This window comes from Monodelphis domestica, chromosome 1, assembly GCF_027887165.1.
Source record: "Monodelphis domestica isolate mMonDom1 chromosome 1, mMonDom1.pri, whole genome shotgun sequence".
NCBI lineage: Eukaryota > Metazoa > Chordata > Mammalia > Didelphimorphia > Didelphidae > Monodelphis > Monodelphis domestica.
Window position 1 is genome coordinate 92201899 of NC_077227.1, and position 23380 is coordinate 92225278.

The 23380-nt window shown below is 35.6% G+C and overlaps 1 protein-coding gene across 1 annotated transcript; it reads right to left on the minus strand.

Moving 5' to 3' along the window:
• Positions 1-3861: 3861 nt before the first annotated feature.
• LOC100025869 (protein disulfide-isomerase-like) lies at positions 3862-5629 on the minus strand. The gene has a single exon (XM_056803340.1). It carries the CDS (start codon positions 5164-5166, stop codon positions 4021-4023), a length of 1146 nt encoding a protein of 381 aa, XP_056659318.1. The 5' UTR covers positions 5167-5629; the 3' UTR covers positions 3862-4020.
• Between the last annotated feature and the right edge of the window lie 17751 nt (positions 5630-23380).

Here is a 23380-nt window from a genome sequence, read left to right on the forward strand (position 1 = left end):
AATTCAAGACCTAATAAAAAGTACCCAGAACTTCTGAACAGTCCTAAAAAAACCCCAAATAACCCCAAATTTACAGCCTTCAGAAAACAATACAAAACCAAATAAATCTTTATGCTGCAACCATGACACAATGGTGATTAAATGTGATAATCTTAGGGACAAATTCTATAAGTGACCAGATATATTCAAAAGTAAAGGAAAAGAGATTAAAATAATTCAAGACTCTCCTGCCACAGGCTAAAATCTACAGGAGATAATGGAATATGCTTAAATGCAAAGGAATTCAAAATGTGATGAACCTTATATCATTGTTTAAAAAATGATGGATATTCAATAAAAATTTGAAGGAATTCTATAAAGGAAACCAGACCTGAACAAATTATTTACTTCTCAAACACAACAGAAATACAGCAAATATAGATGACAGTAAAATAACAAAGAACATCTTGAGAAATTTCTAAAAGGACAGAATCTGACAAAATGAAAATTGAAGGTAAAAAAATGAACTAGTGGAGAATCAAGCCTGAAACATCCAGGACTACACCTTATAATATCCTACATGCAGGTGAATTAAAAAAATTAACTCATCTTTCATATTAGAATCAATACTGTATCTTGGTTCCAAGGCAGAAAAGTGGTAAATGCCAGGCCATTAAGTTTTAAGTAACTTGTCCAGGGTCACACGGGAAGTGCCTGAAGACATATTTGAACCCAGGACCTCATATCTATATGTCTGGCTCTTAATCCACTGAGCCAACTAGAATAAAATTATTGTAGACCTAAAGTCTAGAAGAGGTTATATAATAGAGGAGAGGAAGAAGGTAAGGGTAATAAAAATATGCCTTAATCAAGTCAAAAGTTAACAACAAAGGGGGAAAAACTGTTGTGTCTCAGAGAAGACTATTAAAAAATGGGCAATAAAGCAAAGGGAAGGACTGAAACCAGGGGAAAAGGAGGAAGCCTTGTTTTAGAAGTGATGAATGCTTCAGTGGGAGAAAAGAGATATTGTATAAAGGTAGATGGGAATCAATGAGTATAATCTGCAGAGTTGGTACTTAAAGATAGCACTCATGGTGTCCTAGGAGAAGGGGAATCTGATTTTTTGGAAGCTACTGACATCTAGAAGAGCAGGGGATGGAACCAGGGAGATTGTATGGCAAATGGGCATGAGAGAGAATTACTTTGTGAAAGGCTAAGATGAGTAATAAATTGTACAATCAAGATCATAGAAAAATTCCCACCCACAGTACACTATTAGACCACTTGGAGAAACTTATTTTTAAAAGCAAAGTAGAAGAGGAAAATGGGTGAAGAAGGAAGAGTTAAAAGGTAACAAAACTGAAGTAATTTAGAAGAGGGAGATCAAAATAAGTATCTCAGAAGCTTTAATTCCATGGGAAGGAATTTACTAACCAGCCAATCTAACCCTTTTAATTTTCTAGATGGTGAAACTGAAGTTTAGAGATTTGTTCAGGGTCATACTTTTTTTTTTTTGGATCAAGAAGAGATCTTACAAATTATTTAGTCCAAACCTCATTTTACAGATTAGTAAACAAAGTCAAAAAAGGTAAAGTGACTTGTTCAAAATTGTGATAAAAATATTAAGGTTACTCAATATAAAAGACTGCTTTTTAAAAATGATAACTGTCCCCAAATAAAATGAACTTTCTTTTGAGTTAGTGAGCTCTCAGGCAGTAGAATTGTTCTAGAAATTCCCCACCACAGGAATATTATAGAGGAATAACAAATGTATCTAACTTTAAAGTTCTTTCAAATTCAATTCTAAGATTCAATAATTCTATATTCAGGTTTCCTCTCATCTAATGGCATTTAAAGGTAAATTGAGGTACAAAATGTCTAGTATCAGAGGGAAGGAGACCATTTTAAAGACCAATAGATTGCAGTGGAAGAACCATAGCTTTGGAGTTAGGACACTGAATTTGGAGCCTGATTCTACTTATTACCTAAATAACTTTGAGCAAGGAATTTACCTTCTCAGGGCTAATATTTTCTCATATCTAAGGCAAAAGTGTTAGACTAGATAATTTCTAATTCTAAATCTATGTATCCTCCTATGCTGGACATCACTTACTTTCTAATTTTCTGCCAGAAAATTGCAGCACCAGCCACAGCAGGAAACTTCATGAAATATTTCTTCTGTGATTTTGCAAGTGGAAAGACACCGAGAGGAGGAGAATCCCAGATGGATGCAATTGAAGTTCCTTTGCACCCTAAGGCTGGCATATGCTGCCAGATCAGTGACTGACATTGATGAGACTATTATGTAAGGAAGATGACTGCATCAGCACTGAGACTACATCTGCTCTGCGTGGACTAAAAACGGTGTCTCTCAGTTCAGATCCTATGGCTGGGTGAATGTGTCCTGGAAATCTTCATTAATGGATGGCATTAAGCTAATGGCAAACTAATGGGAAATACAAGATGATTGCTTTTTCTATAATACAATGATTAAACTTAAGCATCATTATCCTTTATTTCCCCCCTCCCCAATTAATTTCTTCTAAAAAGCCTCCTCAATGCTTTTAAACTTTCCTAGATTTTGGGATGTTTTTTCAGGATAGCAACATTTAAGTCTTCATGAGCCAAAATCTATTTGAACACCTTTAAGCAATGAGTTGCAGAGAATTTTGTTTAAAAAATTGAAACAATGTTAGGGCAGCTGAAAAAAACTGGGCTGGGTATCATTACTGTTTGGGCATTATTATTTTCATTAATTGATTTCTCTGTTTCTGGTTACATAAACTCTTTGGTCATTATTGTATATGCTTCTGTAAGGTGAGGCAGTGGGGTACATTGTAAAGAACTCTAGGCTTAGAATTAGGCAATTTATATTTAGCCTCACCTCACCTAATAAATGGCCTTGGGTAAATCAATTGGTGTAGTGGAAAGAATTCTGGATCTGGAGTCATTTTGCCTCTGCCCCTTACAACTTCTGTGACCCCCAGTATGTTTCTCAGGTGAAAAATGAAGGGATTGGACTCAGTTATGTATGACCATTACATCTTTAGCCCAAGTTTTCTAATTTGTTTTCTAATTTGTGAAATTTAGGGAGTAGAAGATCTTAAAAATAACATCCAGTTCTAAATCTATGATGCTACAGATTCTAATTGAGTTTAAACCTCTTTGTCCTATGCTTACTCACTTACCTGCCCCACTTTCTCCATATCATAGAGGTCCTGATTTATTATATCAAGTAGATATTGGATTCTTCCTCATAGACTTGAGAAAGACCCCCAAATTACATAGCAATGCACCAGAAAGCTACGGAAGAACCTTTCTCAGAACATGGAAGGTCACATTCTTTATGGGTATAATCTAAGGGGGTAAACCAATTAGCTATTTTTCTCTTCCCCATCTTTCTGTTTTTTTGGTGTTTTTTTTTTTTTTTGTCATCAATATCAAGCTACAATGTAGTCCCACCCAGCTCCCAAAAGTAAACTTTGAGAACATTCAGTCATGATAACACTTTCAAGAAGATGCAAGAACCTTTGTGTTCCAGGGAGGACCAGCTATCAGGTTATTACTACTGTCTGAGCCTAATTTGTAATTAAATGACTGAATGAGTTTAGAAATCTCATGGAGAAAGGTTCTTAAAAAGTGATGGTGTAAGCTTTTGTAAGAGAGCAAACATGCTATACACCAAAATGGTTTTGCAAGGATAGCCCTCATGCTTTTAACCACAACCCACTTTAAGCCAAAATATGATAAAAGTCATGTGCAACAAATGAAATCTCACACCTATCCCACTTCTTCCCTGAAATAATAGCAGGAGCACCAAGATGATCCTGGTTACTAATGAAAACTAGAAAAAGCAATTAGGAAAAGAAATGCAAACTGACATATCGTTTAGGATGACATGTTACTTATTAAAGCAAAACAAAACAACACACCCTGGATTTTTAACCAGTGCTCTTCTTCAGTTTTGTTGGTACCACCCACAGTGCAGTGTTTTATTTTCAAGTGATGCTGTTCTAGTTCTTCAGTTTCATCATTTCTCTGTCACGATTCAGAATGAGTTCTTTGTCCTCTCTCTTTCCTATCTTGTGATTCCATTTCTTCAGTTTCTTCTAGGACCTCTAAGCCACTTATTTTCTTTGGTCTATCATAGTCACCGCTGTCTAGGAACTTTCTGAAATTTTCTAGAGTCCATGCCCCATGGTATTCAATGATTTTTCTGTCGGTACCTGCAGGGAAGTATATCAGTGTGGGGAAATTATGGACTGTAATTGAATCAACTTCATTAACTGATGAGTCCATCTTAGCAATGACTATATCTTGATGATCCTTGTAAACATCTCCCAGTTTATCCCAAATGGGAGCTATCCCTATGCACTGACTACACCAAGGAGCATAGAAGTTCACAAAGACGTTCTTTTTCTCATCGAAAGCAACTTTTTCAAAGTTTTTCCCAACCAATATTTTAACAGGCTTTTTATCCCAGTCATCAGGCACATCTTGGCTCATCAGATGGGACTTGGATTTTTCCTCTAAATACTTTTTACAGAATTCGTCTATCTTTTCTATTGTTAATTCATTTGTCTCTGGCTTGTACTTGGTCATGTCACTTTCCATACTAATGAGACGCATCGTTGGGCACTCTTCTTCTTTCAGGCTAAAGAATTTAAGGATCCCCTTGTTGTCACTGAATTCAATATCAATGAGGATATATAGGATTTTCCCCCTGTAACTTTCAGCCGCTTTTTTGAAGTTGCTAATTTTGTCCTCAAAGTCATTATTGCTCTTTTGCAAGAATATTAGCAGATGATTTTTCACCTGACTTTCAAAAATCCTTGGGGCAGTATGTTCATTGTACTCGGTGACCAAGGGCAGCCAGTGATTATGAACAAAATTTATTAAGTTCATTTTTGAAATCTCTCCATGAAAGTTGTTTCGACCTTCATCAAACTTCTTAAAGAGGATAATGCTATCTTTCTCCAGTTGATATTTCGAAAACGCCTCGTTGTTGTAAGTGATTCCGAATGGGATACCATCGATGGACTCTGCAGCCAGTGTGAAATTCTTAACATTATCCGACTGAGCATCTTTGAATATGCCTAAAACAACAAGTTCATTGGAATCCACTAAAGACTCTACAGTAGGGACATCTTCCAAGATAATGACAGCGGGCTGGAGTTGTAGCTGCATCCATTTCACGATATCTTCAGCATCTCTGCCTTCCGTATACTCCTTAGGAGAAGATGTATCTCCATGCTTAAATAACTTGATAGTAGGGTAGAGTCGAATGCTAAACTGCCGTGCTAGACCATGTTCTTGAGTGGCATCTATTTTGGCTAACTTGATAGATCTCTCAGATTTCAACTGTTCCGCTGCCTTGGCATACTCAGGCGCCAAATCTCGACAGGGAAGACACCAAGGAGCATGGAAGAACACCAAGAGATATTCATAGGTGCTCAGTGCCTCATTGATGTTGCCATTATTTAAGACCAGGACGTAATCGTCTTCATCCTCCTTGGTTTGAGGAGGATCTGCGACTTCAGTGGACACTGCCAGGGCGAGAGAGAGCAGAGCGCAGTTGTTAGCGCTTCCTTAGGTCAGGCAGGGTAGGAGTGGCAGTAGATTGTGGGGCGGGGAGTGGGCGGGAGTAGCTACAGTTATCACCGCGGGGCTATTCGAAAGGAGCGCGAGACCAGCCCAAGCTCGGTCAAGTGCGCTTCCCCGCCCACTTTTCCATTCCCGATTTGTCACTGACCAGCTGCCGTTTGGAATCAAAGAGGTACTGGATGGGTATCGCATGTCTGCTGCTTATTACCCGCATGACACCGAGCAGGATGCTTAACGTCTCTAGGCTGGATATGATTCTTTATCTGTATAAATTGAAAGTAGCCTCTTCCAGCCCAGAAACGTGACCTCAGCAAAAGCAGTTTATGATGATAAAACGTGTCCTTGAAATGTTTTCTTCACATGGTTCACTTTTCTAAATACGTAATGCATTCTTTCAGAAACTTTCTAAACCGTAGTCTCACAAAGTTGGATAGTAGTATCTATGAGGTATCTAAATTTGTAGACAGACCCTCCTTAATCTATGGATTGGGTTAAATATATCTTTTTTCTTTCAAAAGAAAGAACACTTTATTTACAGATACACGCCATGAGAAAGTCACCTGATTAATCATTAGACCTTTAACTGTGGTGATAAAATAACAGGACTTGCTGTGAAGCCTTAATAAATGTAAAATGCTTTTTAAATGAAGAAAAATAGTCCCCCTCCCTCCGCATGTATCTGAACCCTTTGCAAAATTATTTCCCAGTTTGATTGGTACTAGATTCAAATAAAATTTGGTTTATTTTCAAATATTAAAACGATTTGTAGCTGAAAGGAACCTCTGAATTAGTCCTAGTAATCCTAAATCCATCTCTGACCCTTTATTTTACAAATGAAGAAACTGGGGTTGGACAATACATCTATATCTGGACAGGATCACAGAGGCTTTCTAGTTCAACCATTTATTTTACAAATGTAGAAACAGGCTCAGGGAAATGATGTCACTTGCCCCAAAATAACTTCAGAGGTTGGCACCTATTCAAGACAAGATTTGTTCTCAGGTCAATACAGTGCCATAGTGTTGAACTTTGCTGTACATGAAATCTGAATTCTAATCCCAGCTTTGCTGTGAATTTATCTGTGTGACCTTTGGCAAGTAACAATATCTCTGGGAATCAGTTTCTTCATCTGTATCATCAGGAAGTTGGAATAGATGACTTCTGAGGTCTCTCCCAGCAGGAGTAGCTACTGAAGAATGACTATGATCTGACTCCAGGACTGGCTAAATAACTTGGCCATGGTTAAGAAAGAATAGATGGTACTACTGGGAATCAAATCAAGTCTCTAGACTCTAATTCCAGTACTCTTTCTACTCCATCAAACTGCCCAGAATACAAATCCTGTTTCATCCAATAAAACAAAGTCTTGTTTTTTTCTTTTTATAAAGGATGTTTTAATTGATTATTCTCTTCTAGCTTTCTAGGATGCAAACACATTTTCTAGAAAATTGGAGGAAATCAGACCTTTCTCATTTCTGCTGGAGTCTGGAGCAGTGGGGGAAGCCATTCAGATTCTCTGAGTTCCATATCTACCTGCCAGAGATTTCATGTTGAAGGCCCAGCAAATATCCCTATGCACCAGAGAATTGGACTGATGAGAATATTCCCAGGTTGAGTACATGTTGCATTAATATTTTATATACTGTAGTCATTATTTTTGTCTCTATGAAGAGAACAAAATGGGAAGGTCCCAACTGTGCTGATTCTTTCCTCAGTCATTTTATTCACTTATAGAGCTACCAGCTTAGTTCAGGCCCTCATCATCTCTTGAACAAACTATTACAATAACCTTCTAATTGGTTTCTCTGCTTCAGTTCTCTCCCTTCTCCAATTGGTCCTCTATTTAGTTGCAAAAGTAATTTTCTTCTTTAAAAATTATGTGACTTTATCTAAAACCTGTAAACCTCAAAATTCCTTAGACTTATAAATGTTGGAAATTTCACCATTGGGATATTTCATACTTGGAAAATTTCTTACTGATAGTCTATTGGAATGTGAATCCCATTGGCATGGGAGGTTCCTTCTCCTTCCCTTCTTAAGATTACTTTAGGATAGAAACCCTTTGCTGAACAATGGAAAGGACTTTGACCTATGCTTAAGCATAGAACAGGAATTTCTTTGAGTCATGATTGATTTTAGAATTGATACAATGGAGATACTTGGAATCAATCTCCACCCTATTCAGTCCTAACAGGATTGAGTAAGGGCTGCAGCCTAGATCAAAATTTAATTATTCCAATCTCTACCCTACTCAGGTTAACAGGATTTAGAAAGGGCTGTAGCAAAGGAGCAAAGATTTAATTATTTGAAAATATGACCTTCAACAGACATGTGCAAAGCCTCTGGGCGGTCCTGGGTTAAGCTAGAGCCTCCATTGGCACAAGGAAATTGAGGGACAGTGATTGGTAGATGTGAGAACTGAGGGGAGGCAACTTGGATGGTTTCCTTAAAGATCAGGGGGAGGTTGAGAAGTTGGTCGGTGTGGTTCGTGTGGGCTCTGAGAAGCTTGCTCTGAAGGAAGCTGAAAGTGGGGGCCTCTGAGACTGTTTCTCCATTTTGGTCACATGAGTAATAGGGACTGATCTTCTTTCTTTGCCCCAGCTATCTAAGGGCTTGGGCCTGTTGGCCCAGCCTAAACAGAAGGGGTATTTAAGCCCTATTCCCTTCTCTCCCTTTTTCTCTCTCTCTATCTCTAATTCCTTTCTTACTCCTATTGTAATTAAACTCCATAAAAGATTTACTGCTGACTTGAGTTTTCATTTAGGAATTACATAGCTGGATTCCTTGGCGACCTTAAATTAATATATATATCAGTCTTTTAAAGTGATTCCCTTGTCACAAACCACCAGTCAGTATAATCTGCAATGGGGTAAGTATCAGGAGTGAAATAAGAATGCTCATTTTCACTGCCATTGTTTAATATTGTACTAGAAATGTTATCTTTAGCAATAAGAGAAGAAAAAGAAATTGAAGGAGTTAGAGAAGACAAAGAGGAAACTAAACACTCACTCTTTGTAGATGACATGATGGTATACTTAGAAAATAATAGAGAATCAAATTAAAAACTAGTTGAAATGATTGGTAACTTTAGCAAAATTGCAGGATAAACAATAAATCCACATAAATCATCAGCATTTCTATATATTTCCAACAAAGTCCAGTAGCAAGAGTTAGAAAGAGAAATTCCATTTAAAATCACTTTAGACAATATAAAATACTTGGGAATCTATTTGCCAAGACACACACCGGAATTATATAAACACAATTGCAAAACACTTTTCACACAAAGTTGGATCTAAAGAACTGAAAAAAAAACAATAATTGCTTCTAATTAGGTAGAGCCAATAAATATAATAAAAATGAATCCTACTTAAATTATTCAGTGTCATATCAATCAAACTACCAAAAAACTATTTTATAGAACTAGGAAAAATAACATTCATCTGGAAGAACAAAAGGTCAAGAATATCAAAGAAACGAAGGAAAAAAGTGTGAAGGATGGTGGCCTAGCAGTACCAGATCTTAAAATGTACTATAAAGCAGTAATCATCAAAACAATCTGGAACTGGCTAAGAAATAGAAGGAGGGGATCAATTGAATAGACTAGGGGTAAATTACCTTAGCAGTCTAATTTTTGATAAACCCATACATCCCAATTTTTAGAAGAACTCACTGTTTGACAAAAACTGCCAGAAAAATTGGAAAAAAGTATGGCAAAAATTAGGTATAGACCAGTATCTCACACCCTATACCAAGATTAAGTCAAAATGAGTATATGATTTAGATACAAAGGTAAAATCATAAGTAAATTAGAGAAACAAAGAATAGTTTACCTGACAGACCTATGGAGAAGAGAAGTTATGACCAAACAAGAAATAGAGAATACTACAAGATGGAAAATCAATAATTTGGATTACATTAAGTTAAAAAAGGTTTTGTACAAACAAAACCAATGCAACTAAGACTAGAAGGGAAAGCAACAAATTAGGGAAAATATTTTGTGACAAATATTACATGACATTCATTTTACATACATAATGTGCCCCTCTCATTCAACCTCCACCCCAGTAAAAAAAATCAGGAAAAAAATCCCCAAACCTCCCAACATAAATATGAATCATCCAGAAAAGCATATTCTCATACTAGGCACAACGAAAAAATCAATGTCTTCTGTATATTAAGTTCATTACCTTACTGGTAGGAGATAAATATTGTGTTTCATTCTTAGGCTTCTTGACCAGGGGGTTATCATTGCACTGATTAGAGTTCTAAAGTCTTCTGAATTTGACTCAGATCCCCTTTTCAATAAAGCTCAGTGGTAAAGTTTGGCATTCATAGTCTCCTACAATCCATATTCAGTCTGTCTTTCCAGGCTCTTATACATTAATCTTTTTCACTCATTCTCCATTTGAACCAAAACTGGTTTCTGTGCTATTTTCCATATATAGTATTCCATCTCTTTCATTTGGGCTTTGAATGATATCCTTCCTCATCATCTACAAGCCCTAGCTCTCTTTAAGGCTCAGCTCTTATGTATCGTATTACATCTTCCTTGACATCTCAGTTACCAATGCCCTGATCTGCCAGTACTTTGCAGATATCCTCCACTGACTTATATTATTCCCTCCAATAGAATGTAAGCTCCTAAAGGTAGCAATTGTTTTTTTTTTTTAATTTCTCCCATGCCTAGCACAATAACTAACTAAAAGTAGAGAGTTAATAAACTTTACTTGTATGAAGGAAGGAAAGGCTTCTATGGAGAAGTACAAAACTCACTGGAAGTAACTGAAATTAATTGTAGAAATGTTAAGTTGGGAATTTGTAATACTGGGATCATGTCTTCAGACTAAATCTTAAGTCAGTCAATCAAAAAATAGCATTTGCCTTGTTAAAAATATTGCCTACTTTTCTCACCAGAAATTTTTAGTAAGACAAGATGAAGGGAAATATTCAATAAACTCTATGCCTATGTACATCACCAATTATTGCCCCATATCTGTTGAGAGTCAGTGCTCTTTTATCTTGGGACCTATACAACAATGGGTTGAATGCTCACTAAATAAAGACTCACTATTTGGAGAAAGCTAGGTGGCTCAGTGAATTGAGAGCCAGGACTAGAGATGAGAGGTTTTGGGTTCAAATTTGACCTCAGACAGTTGCTAGCTATGTAACACTGGGCAAGTCATTTAGCCCCCATTGCCACCTCTTTCTGCTCTTCTGCCCTAAAATCAATACAGTGTGTTGATTCTAAGATGGAAGGTAAGAGAGTTAAAAACCTATACCATTTGGCTGGAGAGGATGTCATAGATGTTTGATTTTTAATGAGCATTTTTAAGCATATAAAATATTAGAGAAATTTTAGCATGACTTACATAGGTTAAAACATTTCCCTTAATAATGATCCTAAAGATATATGATTCACAAGTATGTTCCTAAAAAGAACTTACAAATAGAAATTAATCAATACCTGTCCAAGACCCTGACGGACCTTCCATGCATTCTGAGAAGAGTAAGAAAATCAAGAATAATTGTTTGCTCATCAGAAAGAAGATGCCAAGAGGAAAGTTGAAGAACACCATTAATTTGTGCAACAAGGAGAGAAAAGGGCACACCTATATGGTTCTATGTTCATCAGGAAGAAAAAAAATGGGGAGGGGGCTGGAGAGAAGTTAAGACTCAAAAATTAAAAAAAAATAAATTTATTAAAAAATAAATAGTAAATAAAAAAGTAAATAAAAGTAAATGTAAAAGAAGGAAGAAATTACAAAGATCAAGTCTCCTTAGATCTCCCTGTCTTTAGTCCCTTACTACTATTTCTATCGAGCCTGATCAGTTTTTTTGCAGGGATTGAAGCCTATTCTGTAGTCTTGAGAAGTTGAAGTGACATCATACGTGTTGCACTTCTAGCTCTGAAGGCCAATGAGTGTCCTCTTTTTATTTCCCCAAAGGACAATTATATTTTGAATCAAAAAGAAACTTCCCTAATAAGAGCAAAAATTCACCTCTTCAATCCAGTCAACTTGAGTTATTGAGGCTCACTATTGTTTTGACCAGAGTCTAGATGGTACAGGAGTAAATTGTGTTGGAAAGAGAATAAATGTGCCAGACTGACTAGAGTGAATGGATCTTATTAGATAACAGTGTAAAAGTAGAAGATGAAGTTGGAAATACAACACAGTACCAGATGATAGAGGATCTCAGATATCTGGGTAAGAAGATGGGCTTTTATCTTGTAGATGGTAGGTAGGGATTCCTTGAAAGTCTGTGAGGAGGAAAATGACTTGCTAAAGAGATTGTTTTAGGCATACATATCTGGTCACATTGTGCAAAATAGTTTGAAAGAGGAAAATGATACATAAAAGAAAAATTAATAAGATCCTATTACAATAGTCCAGGAGAGCATTGGTAAGGATTCTGGGAATGGAAATTGTGAATATTTAATATCTTCCTTTATAAAGGAAGACACTGGCACTTGATGACTGATTGATTATAAGTAACAGAGAGGAGAGAATTCAAGATGTTTTAGAGCCTCACAGTAGAGAGAATTATTCTATCACATATTGAGAAGGTCAGGAGAAGACATTGTTTTAGGAAAGGGAGGAATAATAACTAGGACTTACATAATGATTTCACGTTGAGAAAGTTCTTAGCATTGGATCTTCACAATAACTCTATAAGACAAGTACTTTAGGTATTGCTATCCTTGGTTTGTAAATGTTTCCATTTACAACTTGGGCTCAAAGTGATTAAGTGACTTGCCCATAATCACATAGCTAATGTGCTAGGCTGGATTTGAACCAAAGTCTTTCTGACTTCTTCTGACTTTAATTTACTTCAATAATATTTGTATTATACCAAATTCAAAAAGTTATCTATAAAAATATTGAATTGTATGTTCTAGGAAGACATGTGGTTTCATATATATGGCAGGTAATTGAAGAAATAGTACTATCATTCTAGAAAGATGCCAGGAGCTTATATTTAGAAAACTTGGGTATTGATAAGGACAAGAGAATGGATTAGATTTCCAAGGCAGAGAATTTAATGAGGGGATAAGAATTGACAGACATTTAGCATAGTGGATAAGGAAGACAAGCCAACAGAGAGGACAGAGAAGGAGTTGCCAAATCCATAAGGAACCAGTTATATTCAATGTTTCATAAATATTCTTTGTATGGCACATCTCTTAGGTCCAACTTCCCTATCATCCTTCTAAATGAGTGGTTTGAGATGCATAAAAGATAATAGGTCTGTGCCCTTAGCCTTCCTCTTAGAGAAACTAACCTGCAGGCATATCGCATCAATGATTCACAACTTCCATTGTGTTGTTTCTTTTATCTACTGGGAAATTACTTGGTCTCATGTACTTTCCTTTTTATGGATACTCTTCACTTTCTTAAAACATTCCTAGATTCTCCTTTATTAGCTACAACTACTTTGCTCCATGGAATTCTTATATGTATCTTTTCTAAAGATTTTTCAACTGAATTTTCAATTGACATGCAGAAGGATAGAGAACATTAATTAATGAAGTGACCCACTATTCTCATGCTAGAAGGAAATTACATATTTATGTATGTATGTTTTGGTAGGTTAGGGAGTTCAATGGGGAGAAGACTCAAGGATGTAACAAGACTAGAAAACACAAGAAGGATATTATCTGAGATTCTGCTTATGCAATTTCTTTTTATGTTCACTCTTTCTAAAGTCTGGAAACCTGATCTAAAAATTCCTCAGAATGGAAACGTTCAGACAACCAATGTTGGGCAGGAAAAGCTTTATTTGAGGAAGAAATGTCAAACTCTGTGGGCTTTCTTCATGTGAGATAGCTGGTGGAAAGAACTGATTAAGGTTTGAATTCCCTTATCTGCTAGCTTTCTGGCATGGCTAAAGGAGAATTTCCATTGAGAACAGATAAGAGGGAGAAGAAAGGCTATTCAAGAAATAAAAGGTCAATTTCTAACTTTATCCAAACAGCCAGGAATGCTGAAATTGTAACCTGAACTTTCCTGATGACTCCTGGGGTGAAAAGGGTTCTTAAAATAATCTAATATAAAGATCACAGGACTTGAAGTCAATAGATCTGGGTTCTCTTTTTGTCTCCAACTTTATCAGCCAGGTAGCCTTGGGCAAAACCATCTGCCTGTCTATGTAAAATCAGGTTACACAAGGTCATCAGTTCAATTCAACAAACATTTATTAACTACTATGTGTCATACCTTTTTTGTGAAGTACTAGAGATATTAAGACTGAAAGGGAACAACCTCTGATCTCAAAAAGCTTACATTCTATTATGGGGAAACACCATGTACACACTAGCAAGTAAAAATCATGTTCAAAATTATACAAAATAATTTCAAGAAGTACAGAGTCCTAAAACTGGAGGGGTGGTGATGGTGGAAATGAACAGAACTTCTACATAGGTTATGGCACCTTAACTGTTCTTTGAAGCAAGCTAAGGATTGCAAGAAGAGGAGGGACTGGAAGTACATTTTAGATTGGGTAGACCAGCTCTGTGCAAAGACATGGAGTATTATAGAGCAATGGAGGATTGTACCCCAAAAAGAAGAGGATTAATGGAGATTTAGTTAACTGGGGACAGTGACCAAATTGTGATTGGACCATTCTAGGAATTCGTACTGCTGACCGAGCAATGGCCCTGCCTAGAGACAACATTCTTTCCTTTGGGGACACATTTCCTTATAATTTCTTTAGGTTAGCAATGCCTACTCTACTCATAGGTTTTTACAGTGAGGTTATTCTTTCTAGAAACATGTCCAAACACAAAACTACACAACTTAAGATCCTGATCATAGACTAGATCATAGAGTAGATCATAGACTAGATCTAGATCATAGACCGGATCATAGACTAGAGCTAGAAAGGTCCTTTGAAATCATCTCCTCTACACCCCTCCGACTATAAGATATAGTGGACAGAGAGTACTGGAATTAGGAAGATCTAGATTCAAATTCCATATTATGCATATATTAACTGTGTGGTCCTGGGTGAGTTGCTTAATCTCTCTGGGTCTCATGGTTCCTCATATGTTAAATGGAAGAAGATTTGATGGCCATTTCTAGTTCTAAATCCATGAATTCTATGATGAACTTCACTTTATGGATGAGGAAGGAAACTAAAGACTAGTTAAATTACATGGCTTTCTCAGTGTCATAAATAATAGCGGATAATAGATATGAATATTTTGTCTCCCTCAAGCCTTTGTGGTAACATGACCTATTTCTTTCAGAGATGTGCCAAAACGCACCTTTCCCACTTATTGATTCATGGCTAACAAATTAACCAATAATACCATTATTTATAGAAAGGGTATATTAGAGGGCAGTTATGTGGCTCAATGGATTGAGAACAAGGCTTAGATACAGGAGGTTATGGGTTTAAATCTGATCTCAGACTCTTGCAAACTGTTTGACCCTGGGAAAATCACTTTACCCCCATTATCTATCTCTTTCTGCTCTTCAATACACAGTATTGATTCTAGGGCAGAAAAAAAAGATGGAAGGTAATGGTTTAAAAAAAAAGAAAAAGAATTAAGTGTATCAATCAACTTCTCTATGGCACCAAGTACCATTTATATGACTTCTAAGACCAAAACACTTTTAGCCATCACTTCCATGTTTGAGTGGTCTCCCCCAATCAAATGAAAGCTTTTTGAGAACTTGCATAACAAGAGCTTGGTGTAAGTGATCTTAAATCAGAGCTTGGCTCAGAGTTAGCACAAATACATGCTTTTCATTCATTCATTCATCTGCACATGCATGAGCATCATTGTATGTATGCCAATATCTAGGACTTTCACTATATAACTTTAAACTGATAATCTCTAGAGTTTCTTTTAGCTCTACTACCTGTAACATTATTTAGTGGACAGAATGCTCACTTTGGAGTCTGGAAGACAGGTTTAAATTTCATCTCAGATACTTATAATCTGAATTATAAGACTGCAAGGAAACAACCTCTGCTCTCAAAAGGCTTACATTCTGTTATGGGGAAACACCATGTACACACAAGCAAGTAAAAATCATGTACATTTCAAGAAATTCAGAGTCCTAAAACTGGAGGGGTGATGATGGTGGAAATTAGCAGAACTTATACATAGGTTATGGCACCTTAACTATTCTTTGAAGCAAGCTAAGGATTGCAAGAAGAAGAGGAGGGCTGAGGCTCAGAGTGGTTAAATTTAAGGTTAACCTCGAAATTGATTTTAAGCCAAAGGTTAAATTTAACCTCTCTGAGATTCAGGCTCTTTATCTCTAAGTTGGGGATAAAAATACATATCAAATAAGATAATTTGTGTCTAGTACCTTGTTAATCTTAAATTGTTATATTGGCTAATATAATGAAAGAGAATGAATATTTGACTTGGAGCCAAAAGAGCTGGATTCAAATCCAATTCTTGATATTTATTTATTAGTCATATGGGAAAATAATTTAGTAACTACTCTAAATTTCCTTATCTATAAAAAGGGAACAATATTAGTGCCTTCTTCATTGAACTGTAAGAATCAAAAGAAATAATATACATGAAGCCCTTGTAAACCTTAAAGAACTCTAAAATACGTATTTATTATATTATTATATTATATGATTTTGATAGAAGGACCAAATTAATTAATTATATTAACTGAACCAAGATTGTTAAATCATAAGTTGCACAATGGGTAGAGTACTAGATTTGGAGTCAGGAAGACCCATTTTCATGAGTTCAAAACCAGTCTTAGACACTTACTAGGTATGAGACCCTGGGCAAGTCACTTATCTTTGTTTGCCTTGGTTCCTCATCTGTAAAATGATCTCGAGAAAGAAATAGCAAATTAGTGCAGTATCTCTGCCAAGAAAACCCCAAATGGGGATGCAGAGAATTTGACACAATTGAAAAATGACCAAACAACAAATCTTACTATAATTGCTCCTATATGTAGAAATTTAAATATAGTTTAAAATAAAACTAATTATAAGAAGATACTATAATTTTTCTTTAAAATGAAAATTTTTTAATACCTCTAAAGTATGGTCAAATGTTTCTCATTAATTGATGTATCTTGGTTCTTTGAGGTTTTTGAAAATTCTGGTTCTTCCTTAAGGTGCCTTCTAGCTCTGACTTTGTACACTTCTTCATTAAAAAAAGATTCTTATTAATTTTCTACACAATTTCATGGGCTAGAAGTTAGGATTATTTCTCTGCCGGAAGTATTTCCAAACTTTTCCAAAATCTAAAGTTTTATTTGTTTAATGGAAATGGTTGCCTTTAAATTCTCTGACATGCCTAATTTTTTTTCAAATAAAAGGTACAGATATGCTGTCATTATAATCTGTTGTGATCTAATGAATACTTAATGATTTTTCTGACCTCAGGGAGAGCAAGAGGAGGGGCAGCGTGGATGAATGTCTTATACTTTTCAAACTGTCAGAACAAAATTAAATGCTTGTAAAAGGTTTGTTCTATGATTTACATTATCAAAATATAGATTCCCTCTAAAGTAAATAGAAAATAAGGAAATGGGCCCTATTGATCATTTGAAAACAGCTTCTGAAATGGGAAAAGAGACAACTACATTAATCTTAGATAGGGAATAAATATTCAGACTATGGGATAAAATAGTTATGATGATGCCAAGCACAAGTACTGAATATGAAGTAGTAACACTTTGTGCCATCTGAGGAAATTCACTACATGGGGAATATGTGGAAAAGTAGATCAAACACTGCCCAGAATCCAGTAGATCTGGGGTCAGGCACTGACTCTGCCATTGGGTGTACTATGGGATCATGACAAGTCACTTCCTTTCACCAGCATTCAGTTTCTTCATTTGTATCATTGAGAGGGAGGACTGGACTGAATGATTTCCAAGATTCCTTCTAGTATTAACATTCAGTTTTTTATGGTAATAGTTTACTGAATGTTTGAAGGTTCTTACCAGGTCTAACATTCTGTGATCGCCAACTCAAAAGGTCCTCAAAAAAAAAAAACAAACCCCAAACCCTCCCTTCTTCTGAACTTCTCTTATTGATAAGCACCATCATTCTGCCAAGCTTCCACCCTTGGAGTCATCCTTGATTGCCATTCTCACTCACCGCACCTTTCCAGTCCATTACCAATCTTGTCATTTATATCTTCTTGACATTTCTCCTCTCACACACCAACCAACCTAATTCAATTCCTAATCTCTTCTTACATGCATTCCATTGCCATAGTTTGCTTTCTAATGGGTCTCCCTGCTTCAAATCTCTCTATACTTTAATCCATCTTTCACTTAGCTGTAATGATACATTTGATCATTTCACATCCTTCATTCAACAAGCTCCAGTGGTTTCCTATCACCTCTAAGAGTAAATATAAAGTTCTCTGGCATTTATAGTCTTTCATGATCTGATCCCTTCCTACTTTTCTAATCATCTTATGCTTATCTCCATTCTATCTATATTCTATGATTTAACTACACTGACCTACCTTTTGTTCCTTTTACATTATCTTTAATCTTTATTAAGCCATTTATGTTTATGATTGTTGCAGAAAAGTCAGAATATAAGCAATTTATATTCCAAGGAAGTTTTCTTATTAGTTTTAAATTTTTCTAACTTTAGGCTAATTTTTATAATATTTGAAAGATCTTTTTAAAAATTAAAGATTTTAAGACAACAATATTTTAAGAATGTTCAAGATTTATGTTTTAATGCCCATATGATTTCCTTAGGACAAGAAACTTTTTAAATTTACATCATGACTTGGGATCCTTCTGTTTACCTTCATAGCTGTTGCCTTACCCATATAGATGTAAAGATAGAAATGTCCATAAAGGTCCCTAATCTAACCCTCTCATTTTACAGTGAAGATACTGAAGAAAGTAGTACAAGATACTAGAAGTATGTACAAGAAGAAAGTACAAGATACTAGAAAATTTAAGTGATTTGTCCAGAGTAATATAGTTAACTGTTAGAGAAAGGATTCATTCTGAGGTCCTTTGACTGCGAGGTATATAGTGAAAGTATTCTTATCCCCATTAGAGGCCATTCATCGATAAACTACCTGATACTATCAATAAGGCCCCCAACCAGTGATAGCTGAAAAGGTTGCTGCCATAGGGGAACCCTCAAAAAGTATGGAGGAAAGTAGGCTCTGGTGGTCAGGTGTCTGATTTTAATACATATTTTAGTTCACTGTTTTCCATCGTTTAACTCTTTCTCTCCCTCTGTTTGTGACTTTTCCTCTGGCTCTCATCATCTTACTTGGACTTGGGGCCATTCTTTGGACTGATCTTCCTCCTGATGTAGTTTTCTGACTTGTTTACGCTAGTGCTCATTCCTGTTAGGGATGTACTCCAGGATGCTCTTCTCAATGTGTGGTGAAGGGGAAAGGAAAGGTTCAAGAAACAAGAGCAGCTGGTACAATCCAGATAAACAATACCCAAATTGCCTGAAATATTGATCCCATTGTATCTTGCTCTCCTAATTCTGATAGACTGTGTCCTTTTGTCTTAAGAGCAGCCACTAAACTCAACATACGCAAACATCTTGGAACACTGTTCCCTAATCTTTGTAATAACAAAATAAGGGGGGAAAAGACTAACTTGTGTCTCCTGGTCTCTGTTTTTCTTTGCTATCACTTAATTCTTTGACTGATTACTCATCACCAAGAATATCTTTGCCCCTTGCCAAAGCCTTCCTCTTCCTTGGTCACTGTCAATGTTCTGATGTAAATGTAAATGATTCCCCTTTTTTGCTTCATGTATCAGCTGATCCCATGGGAGGAGAATGGCTTTAGAGATGGAAGGGATCTTCAAGAGTCATCTAGTCTAACTGCTTTATTTTATAGCTGGGGAAACAGACTTAGAGGTTTAATAGTTTGTCCAAGAATCACACAAGCAATAAGTTGCAGAGCCAGGATTTGAACCCAAGTCCTTTGACTTCCAATCCAGCAATTTTCCCATTGCACCAGTGGGAGAGAACTACCCACTTCTGTGAAATTGTCTATATTCTGACCTTCCTCCCTGATTTCTTGATAGCTTTCAGCATGACACTATTTGCATCCCTCAGTGCGTTACTTTCTAGTTTTTAGATCTTAGGCTCATGTACTTACTCACCTGTGACTTCCATCCTTGGAGTATTTCAGTTATGCCTTCTTGACCTGACCAATGACCATTAACTACCCATATCCCTACCCTGACTCATAGACTCTTAGAGACCCTTCCAAAAGACTTGAATTAAAGACCTATCTATCAAGCTGCCATTATCCTACTGAAGGACAGTAGTGTATGGCATACTTTTTATCTTCTAGTAGTTTTGTCACTAAATTCTTCAGCCTTTAGATATCCAATCTTTGCAAGCATCAGGCAGGGATGTATATTACATTCATATTTGAGTGCACATGCCCTTCTATGCAAAATGAGCAATAAATCTTTTAATATCTTTACTTAAAAGGATAATCTCTATAACTAGGGAAGGAGAAATGACCCAGATAGTAGAAGCTCATTATTTTATGATAAAAAGCTGGAATGAAACTAAAAAGGTGAGCATGCCTTAGCTAAAATCTCTTTCAATTCCATCCAGATAAGAGCCAAGCAAGCTTTTACTTCTCAAGAATATTTTTCCCCTAGAATTTCAAACATTCATTCTTTGTTCATGCTGGCTGGTTAGCCCAGGCAGACGTTCTGACCACTCATTTCCCAGCAAGGATGTCGAGGATTTGGCTCTGTCAACATCTACCCAAGCAGAGTAGAATATATCAGGATTATATATAACAGCAACAAACACTCTTTCCCAGCGACTATCTCTTGACATTACAATTATGGAACTACTTGTAAAACATGTTCAGAAATGATCTTAGTTTACAAAATGTCTTTCCAGTCTTTTTACTCTTTATATCTTTCCATATACTTTATAATCTAGTGACATTTTCCTTCCTTCTATGCCTTGACTATGACACTTCATCTAGTGACTCCAAGTCTTTTCAGTGGCTGTTCTGCATGATTAATATGCTTTGACTCTTTTCCTCTGCCTCTTGGCTTCCCTAGATTCCTTTGGAATTCAGCTCAAAAGCTATCTTTTCCAAAATTGATCCCTGGCTTCCCCACTCCCCAATTGCTCATGCCTTCCTCCTGAGATTGCTTCCATTAATATAATATGTATCTTGTGGTAAATAGCTGTTTCTATGTTGTTTTCTCCATTAGAATGTAATCCCCTTGAGAAGAGGAAGGGTGTTTTTTTTTTTTTTATTATGTAGTAGTAATGCTTAATAAGTGATTCATTGAATGACTGGATCAGTGGATGAAGCCCAAAACTTGGCATCTGGAAGACCTGAGTTCAAATTCTCCTTCAAATACTTAATAGTAGTATAACTCTGAGCAAGTCAATTAATCTCTCTCAGCCTCAGTTTCCTCATCTATAAAATAAGGTTAATAGCACCTCCCTCCTAGATTTATGAAGATTAAATGAGAAAAAACACTATGTGCTACACAAATGTTAGGTATTACTATTATTATATATTAAAAACTTCAATAGCTGCCATATCTTATGCAGAGCTGGAGGGTAATAGATTCTGATTAAATAAATGATGGATGCAATTGCTAAGCTGAAATCAGAAGTCTCTGAATCATGGTGAAGAATAGGAGACCTGAGACAAGATAAACAAATGTTGCTCCTTTTTGGAGTCTTTTTACTAGAGAATGGTGCTTTTTTCTTTGATTTCATGGAAAATTCTAGAACTTAATATTAAAAAGATGTTAATGAAAACTTAGATAAGGAATTACTAGTCACTAAGGACCAATTATTAACATTCTTGAATGTGGTTTCATCAAGAAAAGGTCATTTTACAAGCAGGAGAATCTCAAAAAAACCTGAAATGATTTATGTGAACTGATGCATTGTGAAATGTGCAAAAATAGGAGTATATACCAACAGCAATATTATCTGATGAACACTTGTGAATGACCTAGTTATTTTCAGCAAGACAGTGATCCAAGACAATCTGAAAGACTCATGATGAAAAATTCCATTTACCTCCAGTGAAGGAATTGATGGAAGTCTGAAAGCAGACCAGAACACACTATATTTCTCTTCCTTCCTTCCCTCATTTGTTTGTTTGTTTGTTCCATTTCTTTTTTGAAAACTCTTCCACAAAATGATTAATATGGGAAAATATTTTATGTGATTGCACATTTAAAATCTATATCACATAGCTTCCTGTCTCAGAGAGGAGGAGGGCTTAGAAGGTAGGGGAAAGGGAGAGAATTTGGAACTCAAAAATAAAATGAAAAGTTAAAATAGTTTTTATATGTAATGGGGAAAATAAAATATTATTAAAATTAATTAAATATAATTTTGAAGACTATGAAAAGACTAAGAAAAATAGGTCATTTTAGATTGCTCTAATTTCATTAAAATTTTTTTTGACCTTGGTTATTAGAAGGATAGATAATGGGAAAGCATGAAAACCACTAGTGGAGTGCCACAGGAAGCCATTCCTTGCATTTTACTAGTTAGTGTGCTTATTAATGGTTTGGATGATGACAGAAAAGAATAATGGGCTAAAATCTAAGAAGAAATATGGGCTGGACCTGTTATTTCATTAACATAAGGAACTCTCAGATAATTAAATATCTTCTCTATAACTTATCATTTCAGAATTCCTTAGAGCCGAGGTGTCTTAAATGCTTTACTTCAACATTTCCAAGTCTAGACTGACCAGATTAAGATATAACTGGAAAATGTTTAACAAAGTAAAAATACAATAAAACATAATTATATTACATTTTAAAACTAAGTCAATATGTGACCTACATATATTCTTATGTATGGATTAGTGGATGTGAGTTAGACACCACTGTCTGTGGGAACCTTCTGGCTCTGAGGCCAGCACTCTGTCCATCACACTCTACTCATTCTTAGAGGGTCTAATAAAATAGAATTTTAATAGACTAATGTAAATAATCATTAATAAAATCAACCATTGAAAATTAGCACAATGCCTTGCACTTTATAAGCATTTTTTAAAATTTCATTTTTAATACATCAATACTATTTTAATAATAATTTTCTGATTATTTTAATAATAATTTTACAACCCATGCATGTTCTCTCCTTCCCTTCTACCTATAATATGATATAGGCTATATATATGTTATTATACAGTACAATATTTCCGTATTTTTCATTTTGGGAAAGAAGATACATATCAATTACAGTAGAAAAAATTAGTGAAGGAAATAAAATGAAGAATGGTATGCATTTAAATTAAATTAATTTAAATTAAATTTAAATTAAATGTAAGCATTTAAAAAATAATTGTTGGCTAAATCAACTGGAGGAGTCATGGATAGACAATGATTTCTTTTTTTAAAAGATATTTTGTTTTCCCAATTACACGTAATAACAATTTTTATCATCTACTTCCCCAAATTATAAGATTCAAATTTTCTCTCTTCCACCCTTCCATCTCCCCTCCCAGAGATGGAAAGCAGTTTGATCTGGGCTATACATGTATTATCATGCAAAATATAGTTCCAAATTATTTGTTGTTGAGAATTGGTTGTTGTAAGAGAATATTCTTGCTGTAAGAGAATACTCATCTAAAATCAAAACCCCAAAATAAAAACAAATAAGAAAAATAGTATGCTTTCATCTGCATTCTGACTCCAATAGTTCTTTCTCTGCACGTGGAGAGCATTCTTGGATCATTGTATTGCTGAGAGTAGCTATGTCTCTTATGGTTGATAATTGTACAATATTGCTATTACTGTGTTCAATGTTCTCCTTGTTCTGCTTTTTTCATTTTTTATCA